The following is a 16100-nucleotide window of genomic DNA, read 5'->3' on the forward strand; positions in this document are numbered from 1 at the left end:
ATAGGGGAAAACCTAACTTTGGTGTTGGAGTTATTCTATAATTTTAACAATAAATACAAACTATTTTAAACAAGTAGATCTATGAAATATTTTGATAGAAAAGTTGAGGAACTCATCAAATTTCCACGATAAATGAGGTAGTATTTGGGATTGGGCATGTGCCTCTTTCTTTCTTTTGAAACTTCATTTGCAAGTTTATGTTCAGTCATAAAATGTTCCCTACATTGGTTTGAAAATGACAGCCATTTGTTTTTATTATTTCAACTGGAAGGATTTTAATGAAGAGGATGGCAGAATGCCCTGCACTGTGCCTCTAGTGTCCACGATACAACCCTCTTTCGCATGCTCAGCACGATTCCAAGATAGATATTACTGCAGATAGCAGATGTAATTTACTAGGAGCATTCCTGAACTCTTCTCTTTTCTGCTCCTCTACTAAGCCCTCTCCTAGGAGAATTTCTTCCTTCACAATGAAGAAATTTCAGTAAAGGGTAAGATCAATAATGAATGTTAAAGGGACGTTAGCATAACTAGTTTAATGTAAACTACTCTAGACTTGATACTGGTGTCCGCAGAAATGAAACGGAGAAAGAGGGTGGCGACTAGGGGTGGTCACGTGCTTTTAAAATCTCCATCAGCGTTCTCAGCCCCAACCCTATCCTTGTGAGGGAAAGAAAATAAACTGAAATGCAAAGAACGTTGAATGCCTGGAGCTGGGGGAAAAAAAAAAAGGCTTTCTGATTAGCAATAGCAACGGTTTTTCTTAGATGACTTACTGAAAGAAAACTCCCAAGCGTGTTGATGTTTTCTCCTATGTTAACAAGAAGGGGAGACTCTGACTTAGAAGGACTGACTGCACATTTCTGAAAAATGACCACTGAGCGAGGTTTAGTTAAATTAAAATGCAGCTAATTTATTTTTCACTTTCTATTGCATGAGGGCAGAGTGGGTTTGGTATCCTTTTTTTGTTGTTTTTGTTTTGGTAAAATATAGAAAAGCAGCTTTCTTTTACAAGTAAATAATGCCCCGTAATGTTAATAATTTTATAGCACAACTAAGATCAGAAAGAGAGATCATGTACAGCTATCTTTAGCTTCCATTTAGAGTTGACATACAGTTAGTGCGTAGAATTTTAGGCTTATCCCAAACATTAATCTTTTATTTTATATAGTGTTAGTGCTTAATAACATGGAGGGGTGACTTTTGTAGGTCTCATGCTTGGATGGCTCTTTCCTTCCCCTGTTCTCCCCATGCATAGAGGTGTTTTGCATTTAACATCTAGTGTTCACAGCAGTTCAGTGTCTACGAATAGAAGTTAAAGATAAAGCTTTATATATGAATCTTTAAGGTGGCTTTGCTCTTAATAGAATATCAACCATAGTTAACCAGTTTTAGACAATTTTAAATGATCTTTTCCTCTTACTACCTTGAAGCTTGTTAAATGCTACTTCTTGCACTGATGCTTATCAACAAATATTTTTTATTTTTTTCTATTTTTACTAAATAGGCATCATTAATATTAGGTTAAATGTGATTTCCTGGTAATGTTCCATAAATACATGACTATTAACGGTGTTTTCCTAATTTTGCCCACAATTTAAGGCACAGGATGGAATATTTAATGCAGCTAATAAATTCAGGGGTGAGGAAAACGTAGGCTTACAGTTGTTCCTATGGAAAAATAATGCAAAAATGAAGAAATAATACAAGAATAAATCCTGTGTTTCGTCTACTAAGCTGTAAACCATTTTTGCCCAACCCTAGATAAAGCAGGTTACCATCTGAAAGACTACAACTAACTGTATATTGTAAGTGAAGTATAAAACTTTGAAGACTGTTAGGATATAAACAGTGCTGATGCGTATTCCTGGAAGTCCTTGTTCAGCTCTGGAAGGTTTAGTAGTAATGATGCATTAATTGACTTTTTACATGACAGAGTAATAGGATACCTAGATCTAAAAAAAAAAAAAATCTTGACAGAGGCTTGGTATACAATGGCATGTGGTTTATAGATGAAATAGTTTGAATCTTCTTACTTGAAGGATAAGAAGAAATGTAGGATGAGGTTATACATTAGAAGTGCCTTTGATCTTTGAAAAAGCATAGTTACTTACAGTTTCAGTAGAAATGTTCTGTTTCTGTTTTTATTAAGAGTTGAATTGTTACATAGCATTAGGAGGGGTTTCATCTGTGCTCTGTCTTTACCCTCCCAGTTCCTCTCTGAAGTTATGGGGGGAGGTGGAGGAGTTGGGAGGAGGGAATAGGGCAGAAGGTTTCTAAACACCTAAAGACAAACTGTTTATTAATATTGGGGCAGGGTTCATCTTTTCTGTTTGTTGAAAGAAAATTTAATAGCCCTTTTTCTGATTTAGTTTCTTGTTTTCTTTTGCACTGTGAGAAGCTTTTCCTGAACTTCATTTTGCAGGTAGTTACAGAGTTGGAAGAGAGAGTGTTAGCTGCATCTGTGCCTGTGAGTGCCCGTTGGCTGGAGTTTGATGTAGGAGGAATGTTTTTTGGGAGGATTAGTTTCACCATATTTGATTATTTATTCATTCTATCCTTAGCTGATAGTGGTTTGCTAAGTATTTCAGTGTTCATTAACATTTTTAAATGGAAGGTTGTTTTTAGTTTGGATCACTGCAGTAAAATCTTTTGACTTAAGTTTTCAGAATTGTATTTAAAACTTGAGCTTTGCTTTTTTATTTTTAATCCTCACCTGAGGGCATGTTTTAGAGAGATGGGGTAGGAGATGTGAGAAACATCCATTGGTTGCCTTCCTTCCATATGTGCCCCCAGCTGGGGATCGAACCAACCTTTGTACATGCCCTGACCGAGAATCAAACCGTCAACCTTTCAGTGCACAGGCCAGCACTCAACCACTTGAGCTGCTCTGGTGGTGCAGAACTTGAGCTTTTGAAAATAGTTTTATTTGATGTGAAAGTGATAGGCTATAGATTGTAGAAAAATAAATGTGATATTCTTTATAGTTACTCATTGCACAGTGATGGACAGACTTCAGCTTTATCCACATATAAGAAGCCATGAGTTTACATGACATTCCAGAGCCTGTTTCTGTTTGTTAGAAGCAGTCATTTGTACTGTCTCATAATTGACTAGAGCATACTTTTAAAATTGTGTTCTACATTCAGATTTTAAGACTCCACTGAAATTTTAGTATAGTTAAACCCTGTTCATAAAATACTGTGTCCTGGCCAAAGACCACAAAAGAGGCCTTGGTTGTGCGGTTTCCTCCTCCTTTTCCCCTCACTAACAGAGGTTTTCCTATCTTGGCAGCTGTTTCCTACAAGGCAGTCATCAGTCCCTGATTTCTTCCTTCCCTTTCTTCCCACAAACAAGGACTCTTTCAAAGAGTGGATGACTGAAGACAGACTGATCTTGGACCGCGTTAAGAAAGTGGAAATGTGTTCGAGAGTTGTGCTTGTGGGCAAGCAGCCTGTATGCTTTTGTTCATTGACGTGAAAGTACCCATTACAACCAAAGCTTGGACAGTCAGAATTCTGTCAGGAGCATTCCAAGGGCTCACACTGAATTCTACTTGTAGTAATGAACGCACCTCATTCACACATTAAACTTACTCTCCTTGCTTCATCAGCTCATTGAACAGTCTATAGGGTATAAGAGATTGTTTATTGATGGGGCTTTTCAATGTGACAAGCCATGAAATTATCTGACTTCTCCTTGTGCTTTCCATAAAAGAGCTTGCAGTTTCAAGGCAGGGACTTTGCCACAGCAGTGGTAAGCTGCGGGTTTACTTTGGGGTTTGTCTTTGGACTAGTCTTTGGGGGCTCAGAGTGAAAAATGGATAGAGGGAGCTAGGTGGTTCTGCGGGATTGTGTGCCCTGTGTCTCCATCCCATTAATTTCCAATGTATCTGTTCTTTTCATATTTTTGGCATTCAGAAGAGGAAACTTGCTCTTTCCTTTGTTTTTGTCTTATTTCGTTGGACAGAGCAGCATCTCAGGTGTTCTCTCCTGTCGAAGATCCAGATCCTAAAAGGCTGGTCAAAATTAGACTTGGCTCAGGATTATATATATTTTTTGCCACCTCTCCACCAGTTCGTTCCTTTGTTTTTAGAGATGCAACCTTGGAGATAAATTCATTATCGTCTGGGGTTATTTTTTATTGTTGGTTGGTTTGTTTGTCAATACTCACAGGAGAGGATCTTTTTTCCATTGGTTTTTAGATAGAGTGGAAGGGAGGGATGGAGTGAGAGAAAAAGAAAGAGAAACATCGATGTGAGAGAGACACATTGATTGAGGGCCTTCTACGTTACAACCCATGTATGTGCCCTTGATGGGAATTGAACCTGTAACCCTTCAGTGAGAAGGCTGATGCTTAACCACTTAGCACGGCAGCCAGGGCTGGGCTGGAGTTTTTATTTGAGTTCATTGGATGGACCTATGTACTCAAGGCCTAGGTTTGATATTATTAAGTTGTAACTTGCTGCAAGGAAAGACAATATTTGAAAATCTTACACTTTCTAATGAAATAGTAGAGACTTTATTAATTGGCTCTCTCTATGAATAATAACAATCAGAGGAATAATAATTTGATATGTTGTGTTTGGAAATGAGATAATTTCGGAGTGCCATTATTATATAAAGTACAACCATATGTTAAAAATTGTGCACCCTTGTACAGAAAAATAAACCATTTCATTATATCTCTACACCGTCTTGCAAGATAACAAGATAAAATTGTAGATAATGCTGCTGCTACCATTACTAGAAACAAAGCAAAAAAGTATATGTTCTTTATAAAACCTTGTTAGAGGTGTTATGTATTAAAGCTAGTGCAGGTGACCTTTGAATAATGTGGGGGTGGGAGCACCAACCCTGAACAGTTGGAAAATTTGTGTATAACTTTTGACTCCCACAAAACTTAAAATTCTCCCTTGATTCTATGGGGATTGGTTCCAGGATATCCCCTTCACCCTCACCTCACGTGGATACCAAAATCCACCGATGCTCAAGTCCCCATTATAAAATGGCGTAGATCAATGCATAGAGTTGGTTGGCCCTTTGCATATGTAGGCTCCCAACAGTGAATAAAAAAACCCCCTAAAAAACAGTACAGGTATTTACTGATAATAAGTAGACTCTCACATTAAAACACTGTGTTGCTCAAGAGTCAATTGTAATTTAATAAAAAGAGTAATATTTGACATAGTGACAGATGAATTGTTCTAGGATGCCTTTCTAATAAGCTTTTCAAAGAAAAATTCATCATTAGGAACTTATATAACTATTATTTTGTGATTCATATGTTCTGGTTGTCTATAAATGCTTTTTGGGTTTTGATCATTTTTGAGATGCGAGGCTCCGCTATTCAGCGTTGAGGTGCAGCTGCCGTAGTGGGTATAGAATCAAAGTTTATACCTTTTTTTTTTAAATAATTAGGAGGTGGAGGGAAGAAGGGAGGGATAGTTATTTTTATTGTTTTTTTTTTATTCTCACATTTTTTTGTGAAGTAAAAGGACCATAGAGTAAATGATGGATTTGTTTGTTTTTCAGATATGAGGATCAATGATGCAGACTGCTGGGTTCAATGAAGCTGGACATTTTTAACTAGATTCATTAAGGAATACAAAGAAAATATTTAAAGGGATCAATAATGGTGTCTTCTGGTTGCAGAATGCGAAGTCTGTGGTTTATCATTATAATCATCTTCTTACCGAATATAGAAGGTAAGAGCAGTTTGAATTTTATTTTTTTACATCTAGGAGACTGAAACTATGCAAGCTTACTTATGTAGACGAGTACTATTTTAGAAACAGATGATAAAAAGATTTTCTTAATGTTGAATTATTTTCATTACAGAGCTATATATTATAGAAAGTTCTAGAAATCTGAATTTTTGTTTTACATAAATTTATAAATGTAATAATTTTAAATAATCCTGAAATAAGTGAATGAACACTTTGTTTTGTTTTTACGTTTTACATTTATTGACTATATTTATTCTAGTAAATTTGAAGGTATTTTGTGGCAACTCTTTCACTTCATCTTTTGTCTGCTCCTGGAGTGCAGTCATAGTTCTAAAACTATTAAATAAAAATTTCCGTATGTGCTGGAAAACTTTTCATAGTGCTGCCATTTTCTTGTTACCTATATCTTTTTGGTGAGAGATCTGATTTTTAAAGAATTACATACACTGTTGAGGCTTAATGAAATAATTGGAACCATCATTTATCAATTACTATATGGATTTCCTGGTATCCATTATTTCTGTATACATGTTTTTTGGTGTTATTTTTTCATGTGAAAATAACACCCTTCCCGGTGTTTTTTACGGAGCAGGCCACAAGTTAATATGGAGCAAAGATGTGTGAAGTTTGTAGCTCATTGATAGTGATAGTTGTATTAATTGTGTAAAAGCTGTGAAGATTACAAAATCTCTGAGAGATGCATGTACAATATAATGGGTCTTTTTGTTTCTAATTAAATATTCTTGAAGAAAATATTTAGAATTTTAAAATTGGCTGATCACATTTATACTTATTAATAAAAAGATAGGTGGAGGAAAAGAGGCATACTGTCAACTAATAGATAGCAGCAAGCTTATTGTTACAATGTCTTTGTAATAAACTTCTTCAAAATGTTAACATTTTAATTTTGCCAAAAGAATTTTATTTGAATTGCTTGTTGCAAAATTGTTGTATTTATCTTCTCCTTGCTCTCAAAGTTTCCTACTTTCAGTATGTTGATATAATTTAACAATGCAATTCAAGTAAGTAACACATGATTTAAGTCACACATGAAAGTCATAAATGGGATAGTATTTTATTTTTAGAAGATATTGCTCTTCGCATCAAAATTGAAAGATGCATCAAATCTAACATTAAAATGTAATATGTCTGAATAAATAGTACTGTAACGATAAGGCAGTGAGCAGAAACTGAGTTTAATAAGAATCTCTGGCTTGGATGGTTATAAAAATTTTGTGTGTAATCTATAATTTTGCATCTTTTTTTTTTTCGGGAAAACTAACTGTATATTTCCAGGTGTGGACCAATGGCTCATTAGTCCACATAATAAAAAAAATTTCCAATCAACGTAGATACCACTTTGCTGGCACAGTAGCTTAACTCAGCAGGGGGCTAGCAAACAGAGACTTTTTCATGAGATACTGCAGTTTTATTTCTAGTGTCACCTTTCAGGTCAAGATTCATATCTGATGTTTAGAGAAATTTCATTTTTGGCACATCAGGACACGGGGTGTTGCTTTTGAAACATGTCCCTCCTACGGGTAAGGAGCACCTGGAAAGAATGCACACTGCTAGTTGTGGGAGTATGCACAGTTATGTATACTGTTAGAGCAGTGATCCAGCGCACATGGTTTTGTCTTAGAAAAGTTTGACATGACGTGTTAGGTCTTTATTGCCAGAAAGCAGATGATGCTCTGTGAACACCTATAGAGAAAACCAATCAAAGTTAGGTGTGAGAGTGGGGGAAAGAAGATACAAATGTAACCACTCACCGATTAAATATCTGCCAGTCCTTACAGGATCGGTTACCTTTTCAAATCTTGACAGAGGTGAGCACTTCCGTATTCGTACTTAGATCCTTACAGATAAACTCAGATAAGGTTTCCTCCCTCCTTGCTCATTTACTGATGACTAAATTGAGCCAGGTGCTCAATGAAAAATGGGCAAGGCACATTTCTGCTCTTGAGCTCAGTGTCTTGTGTGCAGGGTGGAAATCTCAAATATCTCTTGGGGCCATGCAGGCACAGTAACTTGTGTTTGCAGGCCAGTGGAGGTCTGCGCAGGCGGGGAAGTCCTTGCCGGGGGACCCATGATTGCCTTTTATTTTAGCCTCGTTTTGCCAGTTTTCTGGCTTTGCAATACAAAGTAGACATTAGATTTTTAAGTATAATCGTCACTAATCCAGTTTTTAAGGACAGCAAAACAAGTCTGTATTGTATTCAGTCTTGAGCCATGCCTGCCTTTTTAGAGCTGTCTTTTCTCCTGTTTGCCGCTGTGTTTTCCCTCAGCATATGATTTTCAAGGCTTAACACAATGTTGGGCTTGTTTTACATTGATACAGATGAGATGTAAATTTCCACATTTGCAAGGAGGACTTATTCTGTCAGATAACATCGTAAATCTGTCATGTTTTGTGTGCATATAAGAACAAATCACTAAGCATTTTTATAGCGTTTACTATGGTAAAAGCTGATTACATATATAAAGGTTTAATTGTTAGAATTAGGTTGTCTCCCTCTCGCTATCTCTTTCAATTAGTATTTCAGAATCAATTAAAGTCTGACCCATTAGAATTTACTTATTTTTGAAAAATAGGAAGAGTGTTTTGTTTATTCTTCAAGTCTCTATCCCTGTGTTTTTTAAAAAAAAAATGCTGTTTAGAATTTCCAAATAAAAAATAGTTATAAAAGACCAGACTTCAAAATATTTTGTAAGGTTTTCTTAGAATTGATGTTATTCCTAGAGAACTAACCTCAAGCCCTTCAAAAATTAGTTTTCTTGAGAAACTGGTGTGTTTTGATTCTTTTGGGTGATTTCTATAAGCATAGTAACCCACTGTGGAATCATGTATCAGTAAGTAGGAAAGTAAATTGAATTTTTGTGTCCTAGAGAATTAAATTATGGTATATAATGGAGCCCTGGAAAGTATAAGTCAGACATATGAAGGCTTGCTCAAGTGACAAGTTACAAATAATAGCAGTTCTTCAGCAAAGTCAGTAATACAGATTTCAGGTTGAATTTTTATGCAGTGTGTATGTAATTAGATTTCTTTAGTCAAAATTTTAGTTAATTAACTCAAATTGCATTTCTGCTTATCCTCATTTCAAAGAAAAATATTATGCTGGGTATAAAAGCCAGATATTCCAGATACAGTTGTACATATTTATTTTATATACCTCAAGACGATTTTAGAACATAGCCATAGAAATAGTATTGTACCCATTTAATGTAGTTTTAAATTCCTTAAGCACATTGTACAATGACTTTTGTGTAAGTGGTATCTTACTAAAAAAGGATGTTTGATTGTGGGGTCTTTTCACTAGTTGTGTGGCAGGAAAAAAGTAGATCTAGGTGTTACGTATGAATTCAAAAACCTTTTAGCATATAAATACTTCCTTCAGAGTGGTCTATAATTTAGTGGAAGGAATTGTTCTCCAAGGTTAAATTTAAGAAGGATCATTTATTCTTTTTTTTTCATTGTTTTATTAACACACACACATAATGAAATGTGTAAAATTTATATTTGCATACACAGTATGCACAATACGTAAGTATGTCAGCTTCATGGGATCTTTTTATTTTATTTTATTTTTTTGGTTCACTGTTGTGAACCAAAAAAAGTTCCTTGAAAAATGCCTAGCTTATAGGAAGCACTCATTCTATATCCATTGCATAAATAGCATAAATCTTTAAAGAGGATAACGGTCTTAATCATTCGAGAAGGGACAATTAATACTTGTTATAACAAGGTGAAAAATGCCATGATGACTATATTCACAGAGGTATTAAGGCGAAGGGTAGCTGAGTTGGGTGGGGTGTATGTCAGGAAGTAATGATGATGCTGGAGCTGAATCTCAAAGTTGCTGAGTAAGCTAGGTAAAGACAGTGGTGAGCATGGTAATGGAGAAAAAAAAATCAATGGAGAGAAAACAGCGTAGATAAGAAATAAACTATTACAGTGGTTCTCAAGCTGTAGCAGCCACAGAATCACCTAGAACAGCGGTTCTCAATCTGTGGGTCGTGACCCCTTTGGGGATCAAACAACCCTTTCACAGGGGTCACCTAAGACCATCGGAAAACACATATATAATTACACATTGTTTTTGTGATTAATCCCTATGCTTTAATTATGTTCAATTTGTAACAATGAAAATACATCCTGCATATCAGATATTTACATTACGATTCATAACAGTAGCGACATTACAGTTATGAAGTAGCCACAAAAATAATTTTATGGTTGGGGGTCACCGCAACATGAGGAATTGTATTAAAGGGTCGCGGCATTAGGAAGGTTGAGAACCACTGACCTAGAAGGATGTGGAGTAGAGCCCAAGCATTTACATTTTTCTGACAAACGTCTGGGCTGACACTGGGGTTGCTCAGCATCACACTGAGGAAGCACTATGGCATTAAATGAGTATGGGTGGATGAGTGAGGTGTTCGGGTGCAGAGGTGTGGATATAAAGTAACTTTTTACAAATAGTTTTAGAAAAAAAATTATGCGTTAATTCATTGTGATTCAGAAGTTGCAACCAGTTATTTACTGGGAGTTACTCTCTATACCTTTTTACATCGCTCTTTATTCCTCTGTTGAAGTTCCTTGGGTATAATTTTAGGCTTCAAAAAGGAATTATTTTGTCACTCTGTTTGACAGGGTACTAAGAAAGAAAAAAATAAAATAGAAAAACTGTCTCCAGATTGGAAAAAGCAGAACATATTTTCTGTTAAGGGTAAATGTGACATTTTCAGAACTCCTAAACCCTTGCTTTAGTTTCTCTCTTTTCGCTGTGATAACCTTGTTCTTTTCCTTGTTGAGAATAACTACATGGCTATGGCTATGATAATGCTGAATTAACTTACTGTAGGGACTTTAGATTTCCCAGTCTAGCAAAATTGACTATTTTTGTTCATTTCAGTATATTTGATTAGTTGAAAGCTAGGAGGTAAATTTTCAGCAAGGTGCATGGGGATTTGGCAGTATGACTCCTATTAAACTTAATGGGAGTCACAACTCCCATTAAATTAATAGAAATTGTACTGCCTATCCATGTTCGCTGCATAGCAAATGTAACCTTATATTTTAAATTCACAAATTATGTAAATTAACTTTGGGTTAAGCAATGTATTTTTAAAAAATGATTTTCTTTATATTTTTAGTGCAGATCAATGTGATTTTACTCCTTAAGAGAGTAACTAACTATATTGCTCTTAGGCCACTTTAAATATTCCTTATTGTATTAAATGAGTGTACTGTAATTTGATTGCAGCAGCTTTCTTCTGCATAGGTTATGATGTAATTCATTTTTAAAAATAAGTATTAATGCCATTTACAAATTATATGATGTTGTTTATATTGTAAACACCAGATGCCTTGTAGTACTAATACCAGGATTCAAAAGCAAGCTACATTTGTTCTGAACGTTGCTGAAGTTGAAAAAAAAATAAGACTAAATAGGATACACTGGTGTTCTTTTTTAAAGTTAATTTGGAATATACTTTGGTCATCTTATTTGACATTCAGTGTCAAAATATGCCATATTCTATATGAAGATTAAGTTCCAGTGCCTAATTGTTGTTGTTTTTTCTCTACATTTTTCCTCTCACTTTTTATTCTAGTTCATCTTCTTGCTTCTTTTCCAGTGTTAGGGAAGGTTTGACTCACCAGTAGGCCTGTGACTGGTGGGAAAGTGTTATAAATCAGTGTGTCACACACAACAGACCTCAATAACATTGTATTGCTTGACTGTTAAATTTTTGCAAACCTTTACTTTCTGACAGAAAAGACTCCATTCAGTGTTTAACAAATGAATCCGTTAACTAGGAAAAATACTTGCTAAAAGTAAAGAGGTTACAAACTTGTCCGTACAAGAAGAAATTTTTGAGATATTGATTTGATACCAATATTACGCACTTATCACAGTCATCACTATATTTTGAAAGAATCAATAGTGTAATAAAGGTAGCTTAATTAAAAGCACAGGAAGCATGTAAAGCTTCTTAATTTTGCTGAACGGTAGTTGTGTTAATTACTCACTGAGTACTTCTCAGTTCTGATTAATCTTTTGCTTAATGTTTTGAATTCATACACATTTTTTCTCTTTTTTTATCTGCTATCTGTTTAGGTTTCAGTATTAGAGAATAAGATAATACAAAAGCTTGAGCACATCTGAGTATTAATGCTGAACTGGTACGTCTTGAAGAACTGATTTATCTGCCACATTACTGAGGGAGTGCCTTACTGAAACATATGCTTGGTACCCTGTGGTACTCTTTATTTTCTTTTCACCTCCTGCATGACAGAGAATGACATATGACAGCCGTGCAGTCTGCATGCATTAGACATCAGTGTGGATTAGTGAATATCTCCTGACATCTTTCAACCCTATTCTTGAACTCCTTTTGTCAACTTGACAGAAGTGATTCCAGGAGAATACCTAGCCCCAGCCCTGGGATTTCTTGGCTAAAATGTAAGGCTGGGAAGGGAATTCCCTATCAGAGCTTCAGGAAGCAAAAACATTTATAATCCCTCCCTAGCAGCATGGGACTCTACAGAGTTTGACTTTTATGTTTGCTGTTATTCTTGCTTTGAGGGCTTATTTTTCTTAAAAGTTCATGTTGCCTCCCTCTTTGAGTTTGAATGTAATACATTCTCATGAGAAAAGATATTAAAAATTAAAGTAGGAATTTAAAATTGTTCGTAACTCTAGGACCTTGATAGGACCACGACATATTTTCCTTTTTGTTTCTAACACACATTCTTGATGTTGTGGATAAAATACAGTTATGATTTATAAAATAAAATTAGGTTTTTCATCTCCACCTCCATATACTTTTATATTTATATCTCACTTCATGGTCTCATAACTTGTATTATTATGTTATTATATATTTAGATAATGGATTTTAACAGTTGCATTGCAATTTATTATGTGTACGTCAAAAATGGTTTACTCTTCTCTCTCTAATCATTGGCCATTATAACTTAATTTCATTCAAGTATATGTAAAAGAAATATGTTATAAATTTTTCCTTTTTGTCTGGTTATTCCCTTGAATTCTGGAATTCTGATTATATCAGGCACATGGATAGATTTCCAACTGGCTTTTCTGAAGGGTTATACCAACGTTCATTTTGATTACCAGTGTGTGAAAGTATCAACCTACACACTTTACCAGTATTGGTTTTAAATTTTTAAAAGAATTGGCACTTCATACGTGATAAAGGGTATCTGATTGTAAAAAGGAGGAGTAATTTCCTGGGGAAAAATAGAGGAATTCAAACAAAGCAGATTTCTATTTTGCATGTGGGTTTATCTGGAAAACAGATTAAGTAATATTTATTTTGCTGGTTATTTATAGTCCTTTTACTGTTGTTTTGTTTCTCTTTGTATCTAATTGGTGTGTGTGCATTAATCATTAGTTCTCTCTCTCCTTTCCTTTCCTGATTCATCCTTTTCTCTTTGTAGTAAATGGAAATCAGGTGGTAGATATGCCTAAAATTAAAATCAGGTCTTGATTAGAGGCAATATGTTACTAAGAGTGAGGGACTTCATAAACTTTAGCCAAACACAGTAGAGAGGATGAACAGGGGGCTTAGCCGCTGGTGGTAGTGGGGAGAGAGCTGTCGGATTTTAAGAGACCCACTTTTATACGGCAGAACGCTGTGATAAGGTGATGGTGGCAGGTGATTAAAAAGTTGGTAAATAAAGTGAAGGAGACAGGTGGTATAGGTTAAGTATGTTCCCTTGTTTAAGGAACGTACCTTTATTAGTTTTGTTTTTTGGTTGTTTGTAGTAGATCTGTCAAACACCTGAATTTGTTTCTAGGCATAAGGAAAGTCAACAGTATCCAGTGCAAGGAGAGGAAGTCTCGTTGAGGAAAGGAGAGTGGGTATTAGGATATCGGGAGAAGGAGTTTCAGGAAGAGATGTGCACAGGAGAAGAAGAAATTTAAGGGAGGTCACGCTGGATGTCTTTAATCTTATTTATCTAGAACAGTGTGCCTTTAAATTTAATGCACATATAATGCACTTGGGAACCTTGTTAAAATGTAGATTCGGATTCCATGATCTGGGATGGGCCGCGAGAGCCTGCATTTCTAATAAGCTCCCAGGCGATGCTTAGGCTGCTGGGCGGCGAGAGGACATCCGTATCAAGCAGTCTTGACTATTAAAATGTTTAGTCTAGAAAATTAGATTTTGGGTGACAGTGGTTCCTACCTTTGCAAATCAAGGTTTGTTTCTAACCTTAACACAGTTGAAATGTAGAAATAACATCTTTCACTTTTCTAATTTGTTTTAAAAAGGAACTAAGCTAGCATATAATATTTTTATATTTTGTTATACTTTTAATCCAAGGTTATATGCTTCTAGTGACCTTTCATTTGATGATTTGTTTTGAAAAATCCCTTAGTAAATGCAGCCTGACCCCTTCTTCCTAATATTTCCCTCCAGTCCCCATTGGTCTGTCCTACTTTTAGTCTGTGATGCATGGAAACACTACTTTTAATAGCATTTCACTACAAATGTGCTTAATTCTTGAAGTAAAATTATAAAATCATGTCGTGCAAAGTGTATATTATATTTGTCTTAACCCATGTAGGAAGTTTGTATTTGACTAATTTTTCAAAGTCAACATATTTTTAAACTAAGAATTTTTGTCATTTTCACTCGTGTATTGGTGCCCTGACATGATAGCACCATGAAGGAGTATAGGATGGGAATGTAAACTGGTTATCTAAAAGAGCTTAAAGATATTTTATCCGCTTAAGGTCATCGAGTGATTTTTCTGCTTTGTAGAATCATATATAATCAAAGATTTTATTTAAGTCGTAGATATTACCTCCTTTTACTTTTCCTGTCAGAGATAAAGATAGGTTACTGATATGATTTATTTTATGATAATACAAATCACAAATTACAGTTATTTCTTCATGAAGTTCATTAGATTATTCAGCTTTTAAAGCCAAATAAAAAGTAAGTAGGAAATTTTAAACAAAGAGCATTCTATATAGGTATCTTAGAGGTGAAAATATCTTTTGTTTGTTATTTATTGGTAGAACTGAGGAATTTTTAGACTGAGAATCACAACTTGGACATTAGTTAGCCACATAGTTTTCAACTTACAGGTTGAGAAACGAAGGCCTGCAAAGTGGTCTCTTTGTCGGGCTCTACTCACTGTCACTCCTTTTTCCTTTCTGTAGAACCGAATCTTTACCCTTAGGTAGGTCATTGGTGTATTTTCCTACCTCATCAGGCTGTCACCCGAGAATATTTAACATATACTTTAAAATATATTGCTTATCATTGTTTCACTTAATGGTGACAATTGAAAAAGATGTTTTATTTCAAAGTTTTTAATATCATTACATTCAGATTAAAACTACTTTAGAATTGACTTTATTTTGAAATATATAAAACATAATACCAATGTTGTTAACTCTGCAATTTTCAAATAATATTCAGGAATTTTATAGCCATAGGCAAATATTCTTTTTAAAAAATCACAATTTCTCTTTAAAAGTGCTCAGAATGATTATCAGAAAATTGAAAAAAATGAAATATTACAACAGTAGTTTTGATTTTTGCTCAGTGTAGTTTATCAGTTTCACACTGATCATTTATCATTGAAATAATAGTTAAAGGCATGCTTTCATATCCCCTCCTTCAGGTCTGGGGTTTTAGACATTATCTTTTTCCTTTTGTTTGCTTACAACAGGAAGCTCCTTTAATCCTTCGCTTTGTTTTAGAGTTTAAGCAAATAGAGGCTATCCCTGTTAGCTTTTAAAAGCTCTTACTTTTGCTGCATTAATGGCACTCACTGTAGATTCTGGGATCCTGCTTTATTTACCAGAAAGCTTGCCTTTGAGAGCTGTCATTCCATTCTTTTAACTGTGTTGTTAATTGACAGCAAAGATTGAGTGGAAAACCTTTAGTGACAAATACTGGATATAGGTATGACTCCAATCTAAAGGCTAATGAATCTTTGCTGCTTTATCCCATTTCTATTTGTACTAAGGTACTAAATACAGATGAGAAGAACCAAGTACAGTTAAAAGCATTCAGAAATGTTAAGCAACAATAAAACTCCATAACCATTTAAATGACAGCAGCTGACTATTTGAATTAACTTTGTGTTTGGCTTAATTTGGGGCCCTAATTATTCCTAACTTACGTGAGTAGATTTCAATTATAGTATCCTGCAGGGATTTGTAGCTAAGGCAACTAAAAGAATCATTTTACATAAAGTACTTTTGTTCAACTGATTAGGCAAGTTAAAACGTAATGGTGTAAAATTGAAACCCTTCTGACAAGGTCCAAACAAAAATGTTTTTAGTAATTTTGTTAAAAAATTTAAGTAAGTTTAATGTTA

The 16100-nt window shown here is 34.9% G+C and overlaps 1 protein-coding gene across 1 annotated transcript in view; it reads left to right on the forward strand.

The window, feature by feature from the left end:
* Positions 1-16100, forward strand: part of ADGRL2 (adhesion G protein-coupled receptor L2) — a 277155-nt gene that overhangs the window by 117684 nt on the left and 143371 nt on the right. The window contains exon 3 of the mRNA XM_015572119.1: positions 5535-5707. Coding sequence (XP_015427605.1) covers positions 5635-5707 — 73 coding nt within the window. The 5' untranslated portion in view covers positions 5535-5634. The remainder of the gene's footprint in view (positions 1-5534; positions 5708-16100) is intronic.

Source organism: Myotis davidii, unplaced genomic scaffold (genome assembly GCF_000327345.1).
Source record: "Myotis davidii unplaced genomic scaffold, ASM32734v1 scaffold162, whole genome shotgun sequence".
NCBI classification, from domain to species: domain Eukaryota; kingdom Metazoa; phylum Chordata; class Mammalia; order Chiroptera; family Vespertilionidae; genus Myotis; species Myotis davidii.